At 43.3% G+C, this 15,456-nt stretch overlaps 2 protein-coding genes across 3 annotated transcripts; both read left to right on the forward strand.

Moving 5' to 3' along the window:
* Nucleotides 1-2: 2 nt before the first annotated feature.
* zdhhc20b (zDHHC palmitoyltransferase 20b) lies at nt 3-7,199 on the forward strand. 2 transcript variants are annotated; one of them, XM_019863255.1, is made up of 14 exons: nt 3-158; nt 1,736-1,762; nt 1,890-1,984; nt 2,070-2,190; nt 2,316-2,385; nt 2,501-2,533; nt 2,798-2,918; nt 3,247-3,282; nt 3,483-3,621; nt 3,799-3,925; nt 4,003-4,092; nt 4,168-4,274; nt 4,938-4,985; nt 5,486-7,199. In XM_019863255.1, the coding sequence occupies exons 1-13, from the start codon at nt 41-43 to the stop codon at nt 4,979-4,981; spliced, it is 1,128 nt and encodes a 375-aa protein (XP_019718814.1). In that variant the 5' UTR covers nt 3-40; the 3' UTR covers nt 4,982-4,985; nt 5,486-7,199. The 2 variants fall into 2 exon arrangements, with proteins under 2 accessions (XP_019718814.1, XP_019718823.1); XM_019863264.1 differs by lacking the exon at nt 3,247-3,282 and having other exon boundaries at nt 5-158; nt 4,938-7,199.
* A 1,495-nt stretch (nt 7,200-8,694) lies between these two features.
* slc51a (solute carrier family 51 member A) lies at nt 8,695-15,375 on the forward strand. The gene is made up of 8 exons (XM_019863325.1): nt 8,695-9,167; nt 11,370-11,521; nt 11,740-11,813; nt 11,892-12,050; nt 12,581-12,692; nt 13,481-13,627; nt 13,708-13,813; nt 13,964-15,375. The coding sequence occupies exons 1-8, from the start codon at nt 9,095-9,097 to the stop codon at nt 14,110-14,112; spliced, it is 972 nt and encodes a 323-aa protein (XP_019718884.1). The 5' UTR covers nt 8,695-9,094; the 3' UTR covers nt 14,113-15,375.
* Nucleotides 15,376-15,456: the final 81 nt, after the last annotated feature.

The raw sequence follows: 15,456 nt of genomic DNA on the forward strand, positions 1-15,456 counted from the left end.
TCACACGCAGGCACTCCCTTTCCCCAGTAGAGGGAGAAAGATGGCGCCCACTCACGTATTGAGATGCTGTCAACGGGGCTTAGCATGGATACCTGTGATTTTCATCGCGATGGTCGTCTGCTGGTCCTATTATGCTTACGTGGTGGAGCTTTGTATATGTGAGTAGACGCTCTGATGCCCCGTTATGTGGCTCCTTAGACTTCTATTGCCGCCGTTTCCATTGTACTCGATACACAAGCAGGTAGCCTCCTTTTTGGGCAGGAGGAAGTAAATGGAAGGACTAGCCCAATCATAAAACTGGCAAGCCCTTTTTAATTCTCTTGATATAGCGAACAAGCAGACAGACAGCTGGTATTGTTTTGAGTTGAAGTACAATCTAAGTGATGAACACGCTTTGGACCGAGACAAAACTTTCCCCGGGGGTGTTAATGCCTTGCTAACAGTTTTAGGTTCGAGCTCTGTAAGGAGGCGAACATCATCATTTTTTTTTACTGCTTCATTTGGTTGTCTTGTCATCGCAAGGACTTGCTTGTTCAACATTCGTGACATTATGACCCTCGCCCAAAAAAAACATTCTGTGACCGAAGGAAACGATTTTCTTTGACCCCAAGTTCTCAAACTTGGACGTCTGTTTTTGTTTAAATATGGAAAAACAACCACAATCAATATGGAATTCAAGTCATAGTGAGTTGTCATATTCCATAAACTGTGACATATAAATCTCAGTAAATCTATTTAAATGTACTGTGTAAATGTTTTGTAAAGTGTAACTTATGTCAAGTTGACCATTTTGAGCTGTACAACAAATAACAATTGTGTCTGGGGCATCCAGTAAGCCAGGAGTCACTTACCATAATACTTCTGAAATCACACATTTTCTGAAAATACCTTTAACAATAATAAGAATATGTCATAATGAATACAATATATATTTACAGACACCATCATATTAATGCTTTCTCACAATAATTAGCAAACAGATACCTGTAAATTTCAATTTGCAACACTTCTACAAATAGCAATGTGACAACATGACAGTCTGTCAAAGTGCTGAGTCACTTCAACTAGAGTGCAACGCACCAAGAATTTTGAAAATCATACGATGGATTTTGGAGAGCTTGAGTTATTTTGTGTTGTTAAAAAAAAGGCCTTTTTGGGGAACGTTTTTGGATGATATTGCTTGTAGAAAAATTAGTCCACTTCACTTTCAAATTTCAATAAAATGGCCTAACTTCCATCGTCCTCAATGTGCTCCTTGACCACTTAGTTTTGTCTTCTAATCGACGAACCCATTTCTCCGATTTGATGACAAGTTTCACCTCAAAATATCAACCAATTCCTAATACAGGCCAAAATGCCAAAATGTCAACGAGTCAAAATGAAAAAAGTCACTGCTGAACTATTTTTAGAAGAAGCCCGTGGCCTACCCATTTGCTTCTTGGAGGCTACCTGGTGTTGGTGACTCCTGCATCCGAATATCCCATTGACTTTTAAATGCCTAAACACGTGAAAATTGAATTTGTTTGACTCAAGCTTTGAAGTTTCTTATGGGGTGGGAAATCATTCTACTGGGCACACTCATTTTCCTGAGTAAGCACGTCAAAGCCGTTGGTTTTGATGTACCCTTTCAATGGTGCTCTATAAATATGCACGATGGATTGTTGACCCAAGGCTCCCTTGTCAGATCTACAATCACCACTTTTATGTGTCACTTACATATTTTTGTCTCTTACAGTCACCATCACTAGTATAGGAAAACAGGGTAAGCTTCCTGTATATTGGCTTCATCTTTTTTTATGCTGAGTCTCTCTCATTAGCCTTTTTTATATGTTTAGCGGTATACCTTTCCCTCTCAGCTAATATGGTGATTTTTCATATTTTTACTCTAGTTGTATACCTCATCTTCTTCCATCTCTCCTTCATCATGTTTGTGTGGTCTTATTGGAAGACCATCTTCACAAAGCCTGCCAACCCTTCCAAAGAGGTAGCGTGTGATCCCGAGTGACCCGACGGTGCTGTTCAGGTCTATAGTCTAAAATGTCCTGTTTTTGGTTTTGTGCTCCCTCCAGTTCTGCTTGGCTAAGGCTGAGAAGGAGCGCTACGAGAAGGAAGAGCGGCCAGAATCCCAGCAAGAGATTCTGTGGCGAGCTGCCACCAGCTTGCCACTTTACACCCGCACTGGAGCAGGAGGTACGCGAACACTGTGCACTTACCTTTTCCATCCCAGTCCATAGCTGGTATAGACTTCAGCTTACCATTTTGTCCCACAATACTGACATCAGTTCTGACCAAATTCGCATGATTTTTTTTTTCAGCAATTCGTTACTGTGACCGCTGTCAAGTCATCAAGCCTGACCGTTGTCATCACTGCTCCGCGTGCGACATGTACGTTTTTTGTCATGAGCTTGCATGAGACAAGATACGTTTTCTCTTCTTGTCTGTCTACCTGGATAGTCATGTTTCGTCTCCCTCCTCCATCTTTTTTTCCTTTGTTTCGTAGGTGTGTGCTGAAGATGGACCACCATTGTCCCTGGTACGCTACCAACGGTGTTTGTGCCAGACGTGTTACGCACTCAGCAGGCACAATATTAGTTGCGCTCGCACAAGATCCAAGATGAACGGATCATTGAAATCAGAATGATCTATTAGTGTGTTGTAATCTCGAGAGTTGTCCTCATTTGTGGCTTCTGGGTAACAGGAAGGATTGGGATCACTTCTTTGCTGTGCAGCATATTTTTACTGTGTTGGTGCTTCCAACTCAACCCAGTGTGACCTTGGCTTTTCTGTCTTTCTCCAGGGTGAACAACTGCGTGGGGTTTTCCAACTACAAGTTCTTCATCCTCTTCTTGGCCTACTCGCTGCTTTACTGCTTGTTCATCGCAGCCACCGTGCTGCAGTATTTCATCAAGTTCTGGACCGTGAGTAATGACACACTTGGGCACAGTTGGGATCCACTTCAACGTCCACGTACTCCCTGACAAGTCGGCCGTGCGTGGTGTCGTGTTGCCCCCACCCTCCCCCTTGTCTTCTGTCCTCCTTCAGCTCCACATGACCTTCCGTGTGTGTCACATCCACCATACCGAGCTGTTTCATCCGATCTGCTACACCCCCCCTCACCCCCCACTCCTCTCTTATAGTTTCTTTGACTTGACCAACTGTACTTTGTATTTTCCTGCTCACTGTCTTTTCCTACCTGTTCTTCTCTCCCGGTGGTGCTAACAAGTCTCATTTCTGTGTGAACGAAAGCTTTGCCAGAGAAAATCGGCTGAGAACTGCCCAAAGGTAACATGGCCATCCGTCCAAGCCTTTGGCTTTCGCACCACCTCCCGGGTCATCCTTGTTGTGATGCGCGCATGCTGTGTCTGTCCCTCCCTGTCTGTAACCCCCCCGCCCGCTATCCCCTCCCACAACAATTGCCCCACGTGTAGACGTATTATTAACGCTTCTGTGGCTTTCCTCTTCTTCTCCCGTCTCTCTCCCAGAATGACCTGCAAGAGACCCACTCACACGCCAAATTCCATGTCTTGTTTCTCTTTTTTGTGGCGGCCATGTTCTGCATCAGTATTCTCTCCCTCTTCAGTTACCACCTGTGGCTCGTCGGAAAGAACCGGTCCACCATAGGTAGCGCCTTTTTCCATTCCTTTTCAGTACCACTTACCCTTACTCAGCTCGTCAAACGACTATTCACGCTCACACCTATGGACAATTTAGCCTCTTCAATGAACCTACGACCATCCATATTGAATGGACTGTTAAAATGATTTCACTTGTGACGTGATTATCTTGATTATGTCTCAGAGGCGTTCCGAGCGCCCGTCTTTAGGACCGGCTCTGACAAGAATGGCTTTTCATTGGGCTTCCGGAAAAATATCTCTCAGGTGTTTGGAGACCAGAAGAAGTACTGGCTACTGCCAGTCTTCACCAGGTAGGAAATTGTCCACGAAAAGTTGTCTTTTCCATCTGGGGTATTGCTTGGGCTGACTTTATCGTCTTTTGCCGCAGCCAAGGAGACGGTCTGACATTCCCCACACGGCTTGTCAACGCTGACGTTGAGCAGCCGACAGCCGCCTTGCACCCAGAGCCGAATAAAAGGTGATCAATCAGAGCTGGGGGGAAAAGGGGATTTTTGTTGAGATGTCGGGGTTCACGCAGTTATTTTATTTGCAGTGAAGTGACGGTAAGGCCACTCAGCGAGTCACAGAACCGCCTCCTGAGCAACGAGCAGAACACCAACAGCATGGTACACCATGTGGCAAATAATCCCATCAAGTCAGGTGAGTTCCCCTGGAATACGGAATAAATTGAAGTGGGACAGCAGTCCAGTAGTCCTAGAATAGCAGTCCACAGAAGACTCTTGACAAGTTGCCTGTTTAAAGCGCACGACATGTCAACAGTCATAGGACGGGGGGTTAGGGGGTGGGGTTAGCGTATGTTTGCATTTAACAACTAGTTGAGCCCCCTTTGGCGGTCATTACTCCATCTGGATATTTCTCCTTATTTGCAGATCACAATTGCACAATGATCAGGAGGAATTTTGGACCGTTCTCCTTGACAAAACCGTTGCAGTTCAGCAACAATCCTGGGTTGTCCACTGTGAATAGCGTTCTTGAGGTCATGCCACAGTACCTCAATCGGGCTGAGGTCAGGACTTTGACTAGGCTTTTGGGGCACTTGATAGATAGATAGATGGATGGATGGATGGATGGATGGATGGATGGATGTGTGGATAGATAGGTAGATTTTAAAAAGAGGCCTGACCTCAACCTGATTGAGATGCCGTGGCATGACCCGGAGAGAGCTCTTCACAGCGGACATCCCAGGAATTTCGCTGAAGGGCAACAGTTTGTAAAGCGCAATGTCCAAAATTCCCCCTTCACAACTCGAAGTCTTTGTTGCATTCATTACAACCCAATGTGTCTTCCTGTTTGGTTTCACAGCCCCAAGTGAGAGCACCACCGTCTCCATGGAGAGTGAATCCTAACCAGGTGATTTGTTGTGCTCATGTGTAGCGGCCAGTTACGTTGCGTGCTTTAAAGCCAGAGCAAGCGTAACAATCAATCTTCCAATTGAACTCCACCCGATTGGCTATTGCGTCCTCCCCCGCCATAGGAGCGACTCCTCAATCATCCAGTCTGATGCCTTAAACCGTGCGACACTTTCGCTCATCACCATGGTAACGGCCTCTCAGTGCAACCTCAGAGTAACTATGGAAATGCTTTCCTTTTGCCTGTCACAGCACAGAGTTGCGTTCATGGCAGTGGCGTTTTTCCGCATGCAGCAGCACCAGCTGTGTGTGTGTCTGTGTGCGTGCGCGCGCGCACACAGACACACGCGCATACATGCGCACACACGATACACACTCATTTATTTCATTGCTACACTTGTCTGTCTCATTGGACTATTTCGGTGTCTTTTTCTGGAATATTTATTCTGATTGAGGAAATTCTGCGCAGGAGTTTTGAGCTGTTTTTTTGGGTGCCAAAAGCTACCTGGATCCACATTAGATGGTCTCATAGGCACAAAGCTACAGTCAAAAGCGGAAGCAAAACTGGACATTGCCTTATTATTATTTTATTTTTTTCAATGAAGAATCCAATGACGGGACTATTGTTTTTCTTCCTTAAACTGTATTCTTGGAAGATGATTGCTACTTTTTGGAAACATGAAAGATTTCCCAGCACAGATGTCCCAGACACCCGGAGTCAATGGACTGTTTTTGTATGAGCACAACATGGTGCATTTGCACTGATGCGATCAGTGATGTACATTAACCAGTGCTGCTTGTTCGCCGGTTGGCAAAGCAACACGAGTTGAGTGAATTTTTCAAGTGTGTGCTTGTGTGTGTGTGTGTGTGTGTGTCTGTGTTTTGACGAATTGCAGCCTTTACTTGGTGTTTTTATGCATTTGCTCATTCAGAATTCGTCCTTTGTGCTCTGTTATCTCTGCAGTGCTCGACAAATTCCACATTAATTGCCAAAATAAGGGCTGCACCAGCAGGAGCTCAGACTTCTGAACCTAAAGTGTTTACAGCATCCTTAGCTTTACCTTTACCTCTGTGGGTCAAACCGCATTAAGAATCATGGCGCTTTTTTTTTCAAGCTGGACCTCTTGCCTGTCGTGTTGTCTCACTCTGACCAGCAGATGGCGACAGGTCTTTACTTTTGCCTGCAGTACATCTTATGACCAGTAATGTTTTTTTTTTTTTTGGGGGGGGGGGGGGAATCATGAGGGAAAAAAAAAGCATCTAATTTTGTCAATTCAAATTTGACCTTGTCTGCTTGTCCGAGCCTTAGCTTGTGTTTTGGGGTGAATTGTCTCGTGTCGTGGCGCAGGGAAATCATCTATTTCACAGTATCTCAACTCTGTCATGTTATTATTCTTTTTTTTTTTTGTACATTTTTTTTCTTTTTAGTATAACCAACGATGTCTGTTCCATATATGCAACTTTCTCATTCCTCACACACACCTCATATTCATGTCTGTCCGATGGCATTCTCATGACAGTTGCCGGATGAGCCTCCTGCTAATTGCATCCCAGGCTGTACAAGTTTACAGCCGTTTATGTATTGTATAGAGTGACTTGTGGTGTTGTACATTGTTTTCTATCATAGTTGTGCTACATATAAGCAAAACGGACAGTCTGCGCTGGCAGAGAGTTGGCAATGCCTACTCTCTGTATTTTGTTTACGTGTTACTGTTCAAGCAAATGACACCCATTGGAAGATACGGGCTTCCCAACATTGAAGCCCCATCAGAATGGAACAAATCAAAATTGAGGGAACAAATTCCTTTACAGTCAACTCAAAACAAGCATAATGCACTAGAACCCTTCTGCTTATCGCCATTTATTCCCAATATTTGGACCGATCATCATCTTCTTTTCTATAAATGGCCTCTAATCTTTTTCTGGGCTCTTAAGCCTTGAGATTGACACGTGTGTGTGTATTTTTGCACGGTGTTGTTTTGTAATATTATCGTCTTGAGAGAAATGCTTCTTTTTTCGTTTTGTTTTGTTTTGTTTTTTACACATACGTTGTACAATGTGCACAACGCCAGAATAAAGCCTGTAAGCATGGCGCCTCACTGTGAGAAAATGTGTTTGTAGCCGTGTGTCAGTGCGGTTGAAATTGAAGGTGCATCATGTTTGAAAGCAGCTTTACTCTGGTGTGCCCGAATAAATGAAGCCATAAAACCACAAATAGCCACGTGCATTTGTCATTTGAGCGTGTTCCATGATGTCAGTTCTGTGAGACGTTCTTTGCAATTTCTCAGAAAGACATGACACGAGCTGCCTGATTGATGGGTTTTTGGGGGGGTTAGGGAAATAAACATCAACTTTCATCTCAATCCATTAAAAATGAAAGGAACTTGCTTTATATTTATTTTTCTTTATTTCCCACGTTGCAAAATAACCTAAATGTTTGTGATAGCACTCAGTAAAAAAAAAAAAAAAACACCCATAAATAAACATAAAAATGTGCTAACTTTGTCATGTCAGGATTTGAATGTCAATAGGTATACCTAATTTTGTGCTGGATTAGTGTGTGTGACAACAGTGTTTGAAGTAAGCGAACTTCAGAGTTGAACCTTGAGCTGTCTGTCAAACACCCGGGGCCTCGACTCTTCTTGGAAAGTTGTCCAGCAGAAATGAAATTTTGTGCATGTCAACTCCAATTCACTTGATTTCGAAATACTTTCATGTGTCAAGATGCATTTCATGCAAAGAACATGAGGGTGAGATCAGAGATGAAGCGCATCCACTCAGTCGCCGTGATTCTGAAATACTTTTTGTTTGTTTAGCATGTGCTCATTTGCTCCCAAGGCAATGGCCTCAATGTCAGTTGTTGGGGTTTTTTTCCCAACTAGTTGAAAAGCAAATACGTCGCAAGGCCAAAGCGGCTAAGCTTTCACTGAACAACTTTGGATGGCTTATCCATTACTGATAACACAGAAAAATCCACTATTAAAGAATGATTTTCACATTTCCAGTGTCGAGTGCTATTTGGCACAAAATCAGAAGTGAAGCGATTCAGACATTATAAGGGACCGTCATAGCTGGCAACCTCATCATTGAAGTGATACTATAGAACTCTTTGTTCGAGAGCACAAAGTCAAATATGGTACAATTTGGAGTTCAAGATTTTCAAGAGGGAAAAAAAAGGCCTCACCCCATTTTCATGCCAGCGGTTAGCAAATGTAAAGGGTTAGCTCCACGTTTTGCTTGTCCTTTGGCACTTTTTGTGATTATACAACAGAAAGGTAACGGTGAGAGGGGAAAGTATGATGCTAAGCACACAACCAATGGAGCATATACTGCGATGTACAGTAGGACAGGTCATATCACTTAAATGCACATAATCATCCTGTCATGAAGCATGTGGCTGGTGATATCAAGGCTGGTGACCACTAATGTCAATTGCCAAAGACTCCTGCCAACAAACTGATGAAATGAGCATGATACCTCCAAATTAGATACTTTCATTTTTCACACGATGGATTATTTTTCTTATTTTCAGTCGGACCAGTCAGGAAATGTTTTGGGGCAAATTTGGTGCAGAGCATGCACAACTCACATTAATTTATTCATCCAGCGGTGCCTTTCTTCTTCATTTTTCCGTTTGAAAAGTTACATTTATTGGTTTTTTTTTTGTTTTTTTTTTAAGTCAACCTCTACTTCACAGAAATGTACGCAGAGAGAGAGAGAGAGAAGGGGGAAGCGAGCGTTTTCATTGGAACGCCAACTTGAGAAGAAACGGATGAGTTCCACGGAATGGAGACATTTAGGATAGCTGACATTTCTATTCGGCAACTCTCGATTGCGCGTGCGTGCGCGCGTGTGTGCGTGTGCGTTTGTTTGTTTGTTTGTTCGTGCAGGAGGAGGCGGGCCCGACGGGGCTGCAAGCATCAAGGGCGGGGGTGCCCCAATGGCCCCGGTGCACGTATGACAGCACCGCCAAGTAGCAGCGAGGTCTTTTTACTTGGGAGACCCAACGCTGCCACTTCGGAGTCCCGCGCGAGTCCGTGGATGCGAACTTGGGATCAGCACGCGACGCCGCCAAAGTTCCATCGCTGAAAGTTTTCGGGAACCTCCGACATGAACGAATCCATCCCGACTATGGACCCTCGGTGCAAGGGGAAACCTCCCCTGGCCATGGACATCATCCTCCGTGAGTAGGCTGTTTCTCGCACCCTCAGAGGGTGAGACGCGGTGTAGGGTTCGGGGATCATGTCCCCCTTAAAAACATCTTGTCTCCTGACTTGATTTAGACATCATATCCGTGCATGTCTCCCCCTTTGTTTCATTTGTCTTCGCGTGCTCCTTCATGGGCAATAGCGACATTGATTTCACTCCGTGAATTTATTGGGAAAAATCACTAATCCGAAGCACGTGTGACATTGGAAGAGGGAACACTTAGTTAGGCGTTGTGCTCGGGTTAAAACCTTGAAATCATATTTTCCGACAATTTCATCAAAAAGCCACTTAGGCCTCATTCCAAAGCATTCTTTTCAGCTTACTGCACAGTAAACTCGTTATTTTGATGGCATTTACATACAGCATCTAAAGGATGAGGATTTACATGTCCAATGTGCTGTGATTTAAAAATATTGTAAGACAATACAGGGTGTCCCAAAAAATGTGGATATTTTTTTAAAAATTCTCTTGAAGTGATTGTTTTTTGTTTGTTTGTTTGATTTTGGAACCCTGTATTATATTTAATTGAATGGGGAATTCGGGCAGCATGGCGATCAGTCCAAGGGTCGACTCTACCGCTTGCTCAAAAATGTTCCTGAATGTTCTAAACTTCTGCTTCCACATCTCCAATCTTAGCCATTGCAGAGGTTTGCAGGCATGTCGCTCCACTGCCACTTAAGGGACTTCTTTAAACAGCAAATCGATTGATACTGAATCAGCAGCGCAGCTGCTGGCTGCAGACTCAATGGCTATTCCGTTTTGCCTCATTGACCTCAGTAGGTGATCGATCAGTTCCACACAAGGATCACCTATGCCAACCATTCCTAAATAATGTCCTTTGTGGGACATCTGTCTCTCTCCCATGCATAATTTAAACTTTTTTTCATTTACTTTTTTGCCCACTATACGCAATCGGGCCTACACGTAATGCTCCAGATGTTATTGTGCACTAAATAATTCATTTCCCCACTTGAGAAATTAAAAAAACAAATGAGGATAAGCGGTTCGGATGGTGGACGGATGGAACAATGTTTGTGACCAAATAATGCAAAAATGCGAGATTCCTCAAGGTCAGTCGTGTCCTCTTCCCAAATTCATATGTAAAACTCAAAAACTCTCGAAAATGATCCCGGTTTGGACACAAACTCTCTCAGAAGATACAGAGAGAAAGTCCCCTTGAAGAAGCCGCGGTTCCCTTTTTATTAAACCGAATGCAATGTATGAAATCAATAATTGCAGGCCCACAGTGTAAAAAGCGGGTATTGTTTATTGTTACATTGACGTGCACTAAATGGCATTGGTTACCAGAAACCCAACGACCCGCTTCCCCAAGAATGACGCTCAGTTACGGACAACCAAATAAAAGCAATGACTCAAACTTTTTTTTTTTTTTTCTCGAGCATAAGTAACATGTGTGTACCGTCTTTTAAATGAATAGCAGATGTGTGTTCTTTTACATGGACGTTGTATACGCCACACAGTGAGAAGCACAGTTGCCTGTTCTCACTTCTATTTATTTTCCCACTTCTCATTTATAAAAACTTGATGAATTCCAATATGTTGATGTTGCAATACCGAACAACAGTCCAGATGTTACCTATGCCTGCTTTAGAAGAGGTCAAAACAAATGTACCCTTGGGACCGAGTAATAATGTTTGCATTGGTTGCGTTGTGCTGCAAACCACACCGTTGCAATGCTTCGCAGAGCTCAGCAGCCTTTCATGAGTATTGCTCATTGTACGTTGTCCTCTATCTTCGTCATTATTCTGCCATTTATTTCTGGCAAGATGCAGCACACACCATCAAACATGTCCCCACACATGAGATCACAGAAATGCATCTCGGCTGCACTCTGACCTGAAACTTTTTTTTTTTTTTTTTTTTTGGTAGTACTGTGATGGTGCAATTCCACAAAACCAATAAACTCACCTAGAAAATGAAGGGGGTTTTGACAAAATGGTTTCCTTTTTGCAAGGCATGCTCCCCTGGCATATGGCAACCAACAGATGAGTTTCTCGCCTTGTTTTGTTGACATGCTTTAAAAGTAAATAAATAATAATTCGGATGAATTGTAAACGGAGGCACTTTAAATGCATGGTGGCAAGTGTGCCATTTAGCATCAGTTTGAATGTGATGGATTGCGAAGATGTTGAATGTGTGATGTGTTTCTCCACAGAGTTGGACCTCTTTGGCATCATCTTGTACTCTGTCCTCACTTTCATGGCAGCCACGTCCATGCTGATCTTCATCGAGGAGTGCGTTTATATTTATAAGAAAGTGCCAGCCAATAAGAAGAGCACCATCATATGGGTGAATGGAGCAGCACCGGTAAGAATTAATGCATTTGGGCGGATGGCTGTGTGGTGAAAAAAAAATTAGTTGTTTGATCTTTTGTGATGCTGTGCCTCAAACGATTTATGAGTGGTATATTTCATTATTATTTGGTGTTACGTGTGCATGAGAGATGCTGGCTGGGGGGAGCTCCTGGTCCTGTCAGAGCAAAAGTGGCACGTTCACTCTTTTGTGCGTTTTTTTTTTTTTTTTAGGTGATCGGCACCATGTCCTGTCTCGGAATGTGGGTCCCCCGAGCCACCATGTTTACCGATATGACCTCGGCCTGGTGAGTGTTTCTTCCTCTGCTTTCGAATCCCTTTCCTCATCTTCCCCACCACTCCCCTGCATCATCCTTCCATCGCAGCTACTTTGCCATCGTGGTGTTCAAGTTCCTCATCTTGATGATAGAGGAGGTGGGAGGCGACGAGGCCTTCCTGCGGCGGGCGACGAAACACAAATTGAAGATCAGCACGGGGCCGTGTTGCTGCTGTTGCCTCTGCCTGCCATATGCGGCCATCTCGAGGTAAACACTCCAGCCACGAGTGCAATTGGTCTGCTTTTTGGATTACGGCCGAGTCCATAGGATAACTTTTCTGCTCAAACCTGCTGTGTGATCCCTTTATCACAAATGCTACGAACTGAAACCTCATGTGGCCATAATGAAGCGCAGGCCTGTACAACCTCCACGTGTGCACATATGAGATGATATGGAAGATTTATTTTTTGGGGGGGGCGGTGCTGTTTAAAGGTTACATAAGATGGGGAGATCCTCTGCACGTACTGTACTTGGAAGGCAGGTTAAACACTCCTGGCCATTCAACTTTTTACTGGCCGAGCCAGCGCGTTTATGCACACGGTTAAAAGTTCACATCCTTTTTTTTTCCCCCTCACGTACTCACGTGGAGGCAACGCTAAGGAGAAATGGCTCCTGATGCAACTTGTCAAGATACACTGAAAGCAATGTGAATGGGGCGATAATGCACACGCTTTTAGTATCTTTCATTCATGTTCACAACAGGGGAAAATAATTACAGGAGTTTCCTCTGTTTGCAGGCGTTCTCTTTTCCTGCTCAAACTTGGCTCCTTTCAATTTGCTCTGCTCAAGGTCGTCTTCACCGTCCTCTCCATCGTCCTGTGGACCAACGGAACCTTTGATTTAGCGGATGTGAGTTGATCACTTTGATGCCTTGACGAGTTACTGACGGGAAACAGACATTGCTAACGATGAACGACAGGACCATTACTCGGACATATCTTTCATTTTCCATGACACACAACAAGTAATAATAATTGAAAGGTCTCATCCAACACTTGATTTTTCTATTTTATATTCTGTTTGAATATCCCTTGATGGGGTTTGCAAGATCATTTGAAATGCCTGCCATTTCGGATGTCTGCATTTCTCAGTATTATTCAATATGTAAATAAGGTGTGCTGCGATCGGATCGCTGCTGTCCTTAATGTGACTATGGGGAACAGGTTTCCTTTGATTGGTTGTCAGAGATGTCTCGGCATCTTTTGACGGCTGTGTCTGGTTTTACGATCATTGCGAAGCCAAAGTCAAAAGTGTCGGTGACTCACACCCACACAATGAGAGCCTGTAAGGCTACACATACAATGTGTTGTACTGCATGAAAATCACTCACATACTTTTTGCCGACAATGACTGCAAGCTTTGCTATTTCATCCTGAGGTACATTTTTAATTCTAAATATATTTAACTATTGTTGTAAAACACACACACACACACACACACACACACACACACACACACACACACACACACACACACAGACTGTATACGTATTAGTATAAATACAAATGTGGACACTATGCAAAAAGCTTTGCACTCTGAGCTTTTGTTTGGAAACTTTTCAATGGAATTTTGGTTGTTGCTCATGTGTTCTGTCCTGTCTTGTCCTTGCTGACACTCCCAACGTGTGACTGATTCAGCTGAGCATCACTGGCTCCGCAATATGGATCAACCCCTTTGTGGGCATCTTGACGATCATCGCCCTGTGGCCTGTGGCCATCACGTTCATGCACCTCCGGACCACCTTACGCACCATCAAGATTATCCCCAAGTACGCCATGTACCAGGTAGGGCTCCGGGAGAGGATCCACACCGCGTGACATCACAATGGGATTGTCAGGCCCAACAAGTGTTTGCATGTCGGCAGCTCGTGCTGATCCTTAGCCAGCTTCAGTCGGCTATCATCAACATCTTGGCTTTGAACGGAACCATCGCCTGCGCGCCGCCATTCTCTTCCGCCGCCAGAGGATACAGTGAGTCACCATCCATCCTCGCTTCATTCTTACATTGACTTGCTCCATCGGCGGCGACTGCGTTTTTGGTCGTCCCAACCCCACCTTCATCCTAATCGTTTGCTCATCAAAACATGTTTCTCCCTGTGACGTTCATGTGCGTCTCCGCAGTGATGAGTCAACAACTGCTGATCCTGGAGATGTTCATCATCACGCTAGTAACACGTCTGCTCTATCGCCGCCTCTATGATCCGCTGCCCGAGGAGGAGTGTGACGACAACGAGAACACCAAAATGGTTACTTTGCCGAAAGCCGTATGAGTCGGTCTTACGTGTGCGTGTTTTATCCTTGTATGTTGTGCATTTCATCAGGAGATTACGAGATGTTTAATTAACTGAGCAGGCTCTTCGGTTATCCAAACGTTCTGAAGTGTAACATTTGCTGCCAATTCTTCTCTGGTTCTTTCGGTCGTAAAACCCTGAGAAGTTATGCAAGAGACTGTTGGCACAGCAACAATGTATTCGGAATGTAAAAGACAGTTCTTGCTTGTATTTGCAATTTTGAAGAGGGAATGAATATTTAAATATTTTTTTTATTAGAATCTGCAAAACATGTTGGACTTCACATACGTTGGAAAATAACTTTATATTTTAAAACGATATGTTTAGTTTTACCGCATTTTTCCGACAGTAACATGACATCACTTTAAGTGACTAACTTTTAATAGCATTTCAGTTTCATGTCAGTGTCTTAATACAAATGTCCAGGAAACAGACTTTATTTACAGTACAGAGTAAATGTGATCTCTTTTTGGAGACGCTGTTGCATTAATGGTGATAATTTTTTATTTTTATTTTTTGCTAGACCTTTACTGTCACTCTTGTCATGCACAAGACTAGTACAGTTGACATTCCAAAGACACTCTGCTTCTTTGTGGTGTGTTTTTTCGAGTACAGGTACCTGCTTGTTGACCTGCTATTAATGTTTGCTTCCATTAGGTGGCAGTAAAAAGCTAATTTTGACGTTTGATGATGAGTAGCTTTAATAAAATTAGTATATATGAATAATAAATGAAGAAATGGAAACATGTTTATTAATAATATGAATCATTCATGGTAAATAAAAGAAAGTACTAGGTCTGAAAATATTTTCAAATACTGTATTCTACTCAATGTAGTGACGTTAACTGTTTTACGCGCAGTAAGTTTTGATTGATGCTACAATTGTCCAATAGAATTCATAGTAGTTGCTTACGTCATTTCCTTTAGCCAATTCATTTAGCCTACCGGCTGGCTTTATCGAAGGGGGTAGACTCGTGACTCGCCAATGTACAAAGCATGCTGCACGAGCGCCTGACTGTAACGGAAACAAAGGAAGCGTCTTACAAAATTTAACTCGACTATTGGTCATGCGGTATTAAAAACAAAGTAACCACGCTTTTGATCGTTTATTTTCAATTTTATTTTTTAAAACACCCTGTTGCTTGTATAACCTAACCCCATACATTTATTTAAGATTTGTCTTTGTTTGACGTTTGAAAAAAAATACATGTATAATGTAATTAAAATGGTATATTTGACATACAGTCGCTGTACATAATTATTCGGAGTTGCAAAAGAGCATTTGTGTCTTAAATAAAACAATGGTCATTTTTTTAATCGGAC

The sequence above is a fragment of the Hippocampus comes genome, unplaced genomic scaffold, assembly GCF_001891065.2.
Source record: "Hippocampus comes isolate QL1 unplaced genomic scaffold, H_comes_QL1_v1.1 scaffold360, whole genome shotgun sequence".
Taxonomy (NCBI): Eukaryota; Metazoa; Chordata; class Actinopteri; order Syngnathiformes; family Syngnathidae; genus Hippocampus; species Hippocampus comes.